Source organism: Cyprinodon variegatus, unplaced genomic scaffold, assembly GCF_000732505.1.
Source record: "Cyprinodon variegatus isolate N-32 unplaced genomic scaffold, C_variegatus-1.0 Scaffold1049, whole genome shotgun sequence".
In the NCBI taxonomy this organism is placed as follows: Eukaryota; Metazoa; Chordata; class Actinopteri; order Cyprinodontiformes; family Cyprinodontidae; genus Cyprinodon; species Cyprinodon variegatus.
Window position 1 is genome coordinate 185,726 of NW_015151502.1, and position 10,586 is coordinate 196,311.

Below are 10,586 nucleotides of genomic sequence, written 5' to 3' on the forward strand. Positions count from 1 at the left end.
TTTTTTTTTACTTATTTCCTAATTTTTGCAGTGAAAAGACAATTTTTGTGGCTCTAAATGAGTTTTATTAGCTGGACTGATTATAAAATAGTTTCTGTGGATTTTAAACGTTGCAGACTGCTGAACCTAGGAGATGATTTCACTCAGGGAAGGATAGAAAAATACCAAAATGTTGCAAAAATGATCGAACGCCTCCTGATATTATTTGTTACTTTGAATCTTTCTTGTTAGTTTCCTCGTATCAGGAAGGCCTCAGTCCGCTCACCTGATTCTGGATCTTGACCCTGACTTGGTGAGCTCTCCTCTTGGCGCTCTCTATCCGCTCCTCCAGCGATGGCGACGGGTTCCTCAGCTGTTGGTCCATCAAGTCCTGCCGAACAGTAAAGTTCAGACGGATTAAACGGAACAAAGTTTCTAAACGTTAACAAAATGAAGACCTGTTTGGTCTGAAATCCTACCTGGAGTTCGGCCTCCTCCTGCTCCAACATTTTCCTGAGTATCTGACATGCGTGTTTTTGCACCTCTGGATCCTAAAGAGACACGCAGACATTTTTAGGGAAACATGATGTTTCCTTCCTTTATTTTATTCCTCGGTGTCTGAGCTTCAGGTCACCTGTAGCGGTTTGGGTCCAGTGATTCTTTGGGATGGTGGTAGAGGTGGGGGTGGAGGGGGCTGACCCTCCCCAGCCAGGGAAGACCTCTGACTGGGTGAAGCGTCTGTGGGAAGGGGCTCCAGGGGAACAGAGGAGGCTGAGGAGGCCGGTCCTTGCAGCGTCAGAGCAACATACGGCCCAGCTGGAGGACAAAAGGAGCAGCTCAATAAAAGATATAAACACTTTAAAAACAGAGTGAATCTGGCATCAAACTCACATTTTATGAGCTTCACCACCTCCTGATGAGTCATGGAGGAAACCACTGAGCCGTTCACCTGACAGGAGGAGATGGACACAAACACACTGAGATCAGGAGGTCAGCGTTTAGTTAGAAAACCTGCATCAGAGGGAGCAAAGCAGACCTTAATAATCCGGTCCCCCTCCTGCACCCCGGCTTTGACTGCAGCGCCACCTGGAGGAGAGAGCAGACATGTCAGGGCTGAAGGAGAAAGGTTTATGTATTTTAGGAACTAAACGCCATGCCTGAATTCCTCCCACTGTACAGACAGATTCACTTTAGGAAAGTTATAAAATAAGTGACCTCATTGTTTAAAGATGCGTTACCGACTCGGAGCCGACATCCAGACTGGAAGAGGAACTTTGCTTTAGAGAGGAATGCTTAAACACTTCACACCTTCAGTTGCTTTGATATCATTTGACACTTATGTTTCAAAGGGAATCAAACTTTCTGAACATCTGTAGTCGGAACAGAACCTCCTTCTGAGAGGAGCTCAGAGAACCGACCGCTGGGTACGAGCGAGGGCTCAGATGGAGACTAAGTATTCCATCAGGAGCAGATGGGGAGTTAATTGTGCTCAGGTCACATTTATGTTGACATTTTCTGGACATTGCTTTAAATTAGAGTTTATTTGGAAGCGAACTAAAACAGGATGACAGGAAACCCAGAACCTGAATGTTGTTGAACTCTGGTCCATTTGAAAAGCTTCCTGAAGGCACCACATCAGGTAAAGTAACCAAGCAGGAGGGACACAATAAATCAGGATATATTTATGCCATTCTACAACAGCACATGGAAACCAGTCTGCTAAATCACTCGGCATCGTCTATTTTGCTCTTTTTTATCATTTCTTTGGTTTATTTCATATTTTTCTGGTGGAATTTGTTCTTCGTTTGAACTCTGGGACATTTTAAAATAAAAAAAAAATTACAGAAGGAACCTGCTGAAGTATTTAGCTTCTCTTCCATCTGCTTTCAAAGAACACATGAAGGTAGAGAGTAGAGACAGAGGGACTGTTCAAGAGTTATTTCTGACAGGAAGGATGTAAAAAGCTGTCAAATGTAAAAAGGTTTTGTATAGTAGAAGGTTCCCTCTAAATCCTCGAAAGGTTGAAGATGAAGCATTCAGTTTATAAAGTCACAGTTTGGTCAAAATGAAGGTTCCTTTCTTCTAAGGAAGAAATCTTTAATAGATTGTGTTTTTTAAAGGACTGGACTTTTCCTCTGAGAATGTTTCCACATATATCCAGGAGTTTTTTGCACCTCTGTCTGCTGACTGATGCTGTTTTTAAGCCCCTGAGGGTCGATCTTTCTGATCACATTCCAGGTCAGAACAGGCTTTAAAGGTGCTTTAAAACATCCAATTATAGGTTATTCTACTGTGAACAGACAAAAAGCCCTGGACTGATGTCAAACCACTTTCAGAAATTTTTTTTACTGTCTGGTAGCTTCAGACACGACCAGGATCACCCAGAATTTATGCAGGAAGCTGTTTTTATGTCATTCATCAGCAAATGAAGAATATTTTTTTCAATTTTTAATATATTTACAATGTTCCTAAAATTATGAAAACAATTTAATGGGATAAAACTTAGTGGGTATATGTTTTTTTTTCTTTTTCCAAAGAATAAAGTAGTTTCGGATTCCTTAACACTGCCTGAATACAAAGCTTATACAATGAGAAAGGCAGTGAGGAGGTTTAGAAAAATGAAATCTGAATCAGACCAGGTTTAAAAAGCTGTTTTACCAAAATAACACTCTAATAGGAAGCCGCTCACGCTGAGGCTGGAGGTTTCTTCATGTTAAAAGGGAGTTTTTCTCTCTACTGTCGCAGCATGCATGCTCAGTGTGAGGGATTGCTGGAGTGTCATCGACAACATGCAGGTGAACAACTGGATGCAATCAGCAGGTTTTCCTTCACAGAAACTTTGAACCAATCTGAGTGTATCATCTCCTTAATGTGCCTTGAGATCACAGGTCGAGTGAATTGGAGCTAAATAAATAAACTGAATCTCCCAGCTGTACCTGAATGCAGCATGTTTAAGACTATGACCTGAAATATGTTCAGAAATTTTTAAATCCTTTCTTCAAGAATCATTTTATTCTACTTTGGGGTTTTCTATAGTTAATTAGAAAAAAAGAAAACAAATCATTTTTTGCAGATTTGAGAAGGTTTGGAAACATAAGCATCTGTTGAAAGAAGATAAGCTGAAACGTTGCAAAGGAGGAAAAAACCGAGGAGCTTTGAGAGAACCGATCAAAGGAATTCCATCAGCTAAAGTAAAGAAAGCACTAAACTGATAAAATAATCAATCATTCAGACAGCTGTGTAAATGTTTGCTGAAGTGTAACTTAACAGGTTTCCTTTGACAACTTTCTCTTTTTTCCTTTCCTGTATAATAATGCTTCCAGTTAGTTAAAAAACAAAATCTGTATTTTTGTTTTGTTCCATAAAACAAGCAGCTTCTCAATGATCTTAATATAAGTCTGATCATAAATGCAGAAACAGCTGATCTGAAGATGTTGGATCATTAAGGGCAAATCTCTCCTGCTGTCCCCGTTTTCCACCAGCAGGGGGCGATAGAACTCAGCAGGAATAAGGATTGCAAACAGTGGACTTTGAAGCCTCAGGAAAAATTGGGTGATAAGAAGGAAGGGGGAGGGAACCTGTGATTCTGCTTCTTATCCGCTGCTCTCCGTTTCTCTGAATCCACTGAACTGATTAAAGAAAACTGAAAGCAAAAGGCAGGAGAAGAGCAACCAGCAGGAGAGTAAAACTAGACACGTCAGAGATATGTTAAAGTCGTAGGGAAATCATATTTAAATGTCAAATCATTCTGGCTCAATGTATATAAATGTACTCTTTATCAGACTATATTGTCCCAAAAGTAAGAAAATTTCTATTTAAAAAAAAAATCCTGTCATAAAATCAATGTTTTTTTTCTTCGTTATCTTATGCAGGCCAGTAAATTATACATCAGGCTGAACACCTAAATTCGGCCAATCATATATCAACGGTCATCTGTCAATCTATTTTTTCGGTCATAGCATCTTGATTAATATGTCCCAGCTGATATACACAACTGTTGAAATAAGAATAATTTCCTTTCCCATTGAGTTCCGTCCCAGTGTTCACAGGGATGGACGTCTGTGTCTTCGGCAGGCGTAGAGCTAACAGAACTGGCAGCGTTGCGAGGCAAGGGCTCAAACATGTACGGCTGTAAGCCTTCTACACCGAACCAAGCTTCTGCCGCCCTGGCGTCCTCTAACACAACAACTTCGTCCCCGCTTTCCTCCTCTAAATAAAAAATGGATGATGGAGGAGACTCATCCACGACCTCTGACACTAAACTCTCCTCCTCTTGCATGTTTCCTCTGTCCATAGCGTTCCTTGACAGCGTCGTTTCTAAGTCAACAATTTAGTGCTACTTGGTCCCAATGGAATTTCCCATTGGGAACCTACTAGCACTAAGTTGCTAGCTGGTTAGCAAGATGCTTCTGACAAACCGGCCACAATCAAACTTGCTTGCGAACCTTCTGCCAAAACAATCCCGGCACCTTGATTATCTACCAATCAAATTCAACTTATTCACTCGTGTAAGTCGGGCACCACTCGGGAGAATTCAGAAATGAAACAGTCGGAACAGCCGCTTCCCCACGCCTTTAATATTAAACATTCTTTCATGATTTTTCCGCAGTGCTTTGGACCCAAACCTGCCCACATTATCCCTGACCTTTAGACTTTTCTTCTGCTTACTAATCAGGCAACTAGTTGCACAGGATTTTATTAACGGGCATCAGAGTAAATGGGGGGAAAAATTGAAATACAAAAATAGGAAAACTGGTCCATGTTGATTCTCACCTGGTCNCAAAAATAGGAAAACTGGTCCATGTTGATTCTCACCTGGTCGGACATTCTGCACAAGCTTGACTCTTTCTCCGCAGACGGTGAAGCCGAACCCCAGCTGGTCCTTCTGCACCACCACACACCTGTGCACCAGACCAGGACCTGACCCGGAGGGAAAAGCATCGGATCAGTCCAAACAGAACAAACGGAACCACAGCGCTAAAGTTTAGAGTCCGTTAGGAGCCAGAGAAAGGAAGCTGTGGTTACTTGCACTCTCATCCAGTGTCAGCTCCCTCTGTTGGCCAGCCGGGGCTCTGCGCTCCGAATCGCCAACTGTTAGACTGCTGACCCTGAGTTTTAAAGGAGGAGAGACAACAGAACATCTAAGCAAAGAGCTGAACCCATTTAGAATACAAAAATAAATGAGGTCTGGAGAGGAAAGAAAATAAAGCAAAGGGGAATGAGAAGTGACTGAAACAGACCACAGAGTACAGATTAGGAAACCTAATGAATAGAAGAAGAAGAAACAATGCGAGGTAGACGAGATCTGAGAGGAGAGGATGAGCAGAACATCAACAGGAAAACAGCAGATGGGAAAAACTCACCAAGCAGCAAAGGGGCTGAAAGCCAAGCGTGGTTAAAAAGAAAAGGAAGAAAACAGAGAAAAGAGATTTAGAACAAACAACCTAAAAGAGGGAAACACCTGATCAGACTGTTTTCTTCTTCTACAGAATAAAAGAGTGGAGGGCAGTCAGAACGTTTGATGAATGAAGAGAAAAAAACAACCTGCTGCTGAGAACAGTTTGGTTTAAGGGTGAAGGTTATTTTTCCTGTTTTTGGCGACGAGTCAATTTGATGTTTAATGAGTGAGCCGAGGTTGGGGGGGGGGTAGTTTGTTTTCATTACAGGAGCAAAGCGAGGCAGCAGGAAGCAGCAGCAGAGTCCAACAAACCGTGAGAAACTACTAAAAAAAAATGACTCTTCTGCAGAAAAAAATCAGAATAATTAGTGATAAAAAATCCAAAAGAACAGAAGATACTAAAAACTTTAAGGGCAAAACATAGAAATAAACGTGCATAAATTTAATGCACCTTTCTGATGTGATTAACCTGAAATAAAGCGCTGCAGTCTGGAAGAGATCATTCCAGAGATCATATTATATTAAAGTATCATTCAGGAGGAGCCTCATCACTGATCAAACCAAAGGATCCTGCTAGAAGACTGGCTGCTATTTTAGAATCAGAAGCTGCTTTAACAAAGCGCTACTTTAAACTCTCATCTCTTATGTAACAAGTTAATTACAGCTTTTTGGTTTGCGGCATTTCTCTCTCCAAGACATTTGTTTGGTTTTCAGTAGAACAAGATATATTTCACTATACATAGAGTTGATTTTTTTTTTATGGTTTTAACTAATTTAGCTTATTAAACTGATCTTTATTTCACTACTGAATCTCATGAAAATCTAGAATTTAAACCTTACTTCTATACATTTCAGATTTCTTCATGTGTATGAAGAACAATGACACCAATAATCCAGTACTTCACAAAACCCTTCACTTTATATTTATGTATTTCAACCTGTTCAGCCTCTGAAGCTATTTCACATCTTTTCTTTGCCCTTTGGCTGCTTGTCCTCCGACTCCATTTATTTTCCACTATCTGATTTGTGACTATTTTCAGATTTGATCTATTTTCTCCATATAAATGCAGTGAGGCACAAAATGTCGTCACCTAAAGCTATCAAATGGTCATCTGAAGGACTATAGATCTCAGCTCATTTTGCTTCAACCAGACTATTTTTCCTCATTCTTCAATTTTTTTTTTTTTTGCATATATATATATATATATATATATATATATATATATATATATATGACAGCATTCTGCCTTACTCGGGTAAAATGGCTGGATGGGTAAAGAGTGAAGAAGCAGCACAGGTCTAAGATAGGCCAGTAAACAGATTCCCTTCATAGAAAATATCTTATGCCACAGAAAAACAATCATTTATTTGAGAAACATTTTAAAAGATTATTACAGAATTTGGACCCCTTTGACTTTTTGCTTGTTTGCTCAGATTAAAATATCAAATATTCACTTTTTAAAATACTGAACCAAAGGTTCCTAGAAAAGGACATTCAGACATGGTTTCCAATGGGACTGATAAATATTTATGTGAGAACTCCCCAAGTTTTCCAGCTAAAAATGAAAATGAGTCTGTTAAATTTGTAAAGACAAAGAATTGCTGGAAGGGATGTTTTAGACCCTGATTCACGTCACTAATAAAGCAGACATTTGCAAATAAAAGGTCCCAGATGGGCTCATCATAAAAATGAAGATCCTCTATTGGTTAGAAATCTCAGTAGTTGACTACAAACTAATTTTAGAAACGATTAAAACCAGCTTCTCCTCCAGCTTTTGTCTTCACATAACAACCTGGAACAACACAAAGATATGAGGCTCAATGCTAGAGGGTCCATCCGTCTCTTTCTCTCATGCAAACTTCTAACACTCTGTAGGCATTAGCATGGTGGACACTGTTAGCATTTGGATAGTGGACATACTGTAAGTATTAGCATAGTGGACAGGCTGTTAGCATTAGCATATTGGACATGTTGTAGCATTAGCATATTGGAGAGGCTGTTAGGATTTGCATATTTGACAGGCCGTTAGCATTCACATTCTGGACAGGCTGTTAGCATGAGCATTTGGACACACTGATTGAATTAGCATAGTGGACAATGTTAGATTTAGCATAATGGCAACTGTAAGCATTAGGAAAGGGGACATGCATTTAGCATTTTCATAATCGATAGGCTTTCAGGATTCGCATACTGGACATGCTGTTAGCTTTAACATATTGGACAGGCTATTAGAATTAGCATATTGAACATGCTGTTAGCATTCGCATATTGGACAGACCTTTTAGCATCTGCATAATGGACAGGCTGTTAGCATTAGCACGTTGGACACACAGAATTAGCATATTGGACAAGCTGTTAGCATTTGCATAATGGAAAGGCTGTTAGCATTAGCATTTTGACACACAGTTAGCATTAGCATATTGAACAGGTTCTTAGCATTCAAATATTGGACATGCTGTTAGCATTCAAATATTGGACAGGCTGTTAGCATTCAAATATTGGACAGGCTGTTAGCATTCAAATATTGGACAGGCTGTTAGCATTCAAATATTGGACAGACTGTTAATATTAGCATATTAGACAGGCTGTTAGCATTAGCATATTGGACACGGTGTTAGCATTCACATATTGGATAGACTGTTATTATTAGTATATTAGATAGGCTATTAGCATTAGCAAACCTGTAGGGGGAGCTCTACATACAGCCCCTATAGTAGGATCAAAGAAGAATGCTAGCACCCATTAGCTTGCTAGTTCGCAGCAGCAAGAGCTTCTAATGAAAGACGGAGCTTCGTCAGCTCTTTAATTCAGCTCTTGAGCCCAGTCTCTTCATTGGTACGACAGATTTAATGCGGCAAATAAATATCAAAATGTGTGAATCGAGACATTTGTTGCTAAATGAAAATTTGCCGCTTCTTTGATTTCCAACTTTGACATCCGACCCCAGCAGTTAGGAAAAATCAACACCTTAGAATAAGTCGCATTGTTCAAAGCAATGTGGGAAAAAAGTAGACCCTTATAGTCTGGAAAATATGGTAAACAATCCATGAGTTATATTAAAACTTAAAATCAAAACGCTAAAGATAGCCTTATGCCTCTTTTTCTACATTCCTACACTCCACCCCACCAGTTTTCTACAATAGCTGTTTTTTTCTCATTTAGTACTTGATTATTTTAGTCAGCCCTGCTCAGAAGTAGGAATGACCAGAGATTAAATAGTAGGGATGAACAAAAGGCCATTACAATTAATCTACAACAGAAAAAATGACTTTTTGTTGATCTGTAGAGGTGCAGAAAGAAAAAAAAAACAACACACACAACGTGGTGAAGACAACCATTGATTAAAAAGTTAGCTGGGATGTAATCCTCATGGACTCTGATAATAGAAGAGATTCATCACTGAGGTTTTTATTGGTTCATCCGTCAATTGTAACCTAAAAAGGCCAGATGAGACTGATATGAGCAACACTGCTTCTTTCATTAGAAATAGATGAGAATCAATAGCTTTTAAGGCTGAATGTTATGGCCAAAATTTATATCACCCTATATTAATTTCAGTTGATCAAATACAATCATGATATCAATTTAAAAAAATATTACATCCTCAAAAAAACAGGCAAGAAAGCTTATCTCTCTCCCTCAGTCCCTCCCTCTCCCTGCTGCCTTTCAGTTAGTTTATCTTCACCTAATTTATTTTTTCATTATTTGCATCCATCCAAAACAAACACACCTCAGTCTGATAGTCTATGTTCACAAAGTTAGCAAAATAACTCATAACTGCTCTTGAAATACAAAACATTCCTCCCTTTCTCTCATTTTTAACTTCACTTATCACTGTTGTTAAAAAAAAAAAAAAGTAATTCTATGTGTAAAAATCACATCCAGGGTTCTTCAGGGCTCCATTCTGGGGCTCCTCCGATTCAACATCAACATGCTCTTAGCTCAAATTATATCAAACGAAAAGATCAGTTACCATAACTATGCAGACGACACACAGCTTTACATCACAATGTCACCAGGTGACTATGAACCCATCAGAACGTTGGTTAGATGCTTAAAGTAGATCAATGTGTTGATGCACCATCATTTTCTACAACTGAATAAAACAAACTGAGGTAATAATCTTCAGACCAATGGAGTTAGCGCACAGCTTCAGCTACTACAGCTAGAAACCACTGATTATGGCTGAAATCTTGGTGTAATGATGGAGTCAGACCTGATCCTTCAGATGCTCATAAAGGCAGTTACTAAGTCAGCCTTTTATCACCTGAAGAATATTTCCAGGATTAAAGGAGTAATTTTCAAGCAGGATCTAGAAAAAATTATTTATTCAATTATCTTTAGCAGATTACTGCAGTAGTGTCTTCACAGGTTTGCCTACAAAGTCCATCAGACAGCTGCAACTGATCAGAAACGCTGCTGCCCGTGTTCTCACTAGCACTAAGATAGTAGAGAACGTCAGCCTGGTTCTGAAGTCCTTCAATGTCCTACTATTTAAAGACCGTCCTGGGTCCAGCACACCGGAATCAAACAGCTGAAATACATCATTAATCATCAAACTGAGCTAATTTTAATTGCTAAAATAAATGCAATTTGCAATTGTGCAAAAAATAATGTTTTTTGTTAACGTTTTTGCGCTTTGGTAAGGTAATTCTTCAGTTGCATCGAAACTCTTTAGGACTTGTTATACTCTCATAGCAGTGTGTCGCAGTGATCTTGTCGCAGACGACCTGGTTTCTGAGCATAAACCAGCCTGCAGGCTACGTTCACACTGCAGGCCTTAATGCTCAAATCCGGTTGGAGTCAAATATGTTTGGTAAATGTAAACAAATCCACGTTTAATTGGCTGCATTCACGCAACTTAAGTGTCCCACATATGCAGTAGAGGACGCAATGACATCACAAGCAAGCATGCTCTGTGTTTACGGAAGTAAACTTAGATGGTAGTGCTGGAGAACATCTGGCAATCTTTCAGTTCTTTCCCAATCCCAGCCAGTGCATTAATAACGCAATCTTTTCAAGAGCGTAGCAAATAAAGACTGATATCTGCATTATCGTCCATCATACTGCCTTGTAAAAAGATGAAGACCAGATGCAGATGGAGGATGATGCTGCCCACTAGAGCTGTGGCTGAAATACAGATAGATCTCACATGTTTACATCCGAGTTACTGTGTGAACAAATGTATTCACGTGAAATTTAAACCAT

At 39.4% G+C, this 10,586-nt stretch overlaps 1 protein-coding gene across 1 annotated transcript in view; it reads right to left on the minus strand.

The window, feature by feature from the left end:
- Positions 1-10,586, minus strand: part of arhgef11 (Rho guanine nucleotide exchange factor 11) — a 42,305-nt gene that overhangs the window by 27,144 nt on the left and 4,575 nt on the right. Inside the window, exons 2-9 of the mRNA XM_015399825.1 lie at positions 5,343-5,357; positions 5,005-5,087; positions 4,795-4,899; positions 1,016-1,065; positions 871-928; positions 614-795; positions 459-530; positions 266-370 (exon numbers count right to left, since the gene is read on the minus strand). Of these exons, the coding sequence (XP_015255311.1) occupies positions 266-370; positions 459-530; positions 614-795; positions 871-928; positions 1,016-1,065; positions 4,795-4,899; positions 5,005-5,087; positions 5,343-5,357 (670 nt within the window). The remainder of the gene's footprint in view (positions 1-265; positions 371-458; positions 531-613; positions 796-870; positions 929-1,015; positions 1,066-4,794; positions 4,900-5,004; positions 5,088-5,342; positions 5,358-10,586) is intronic.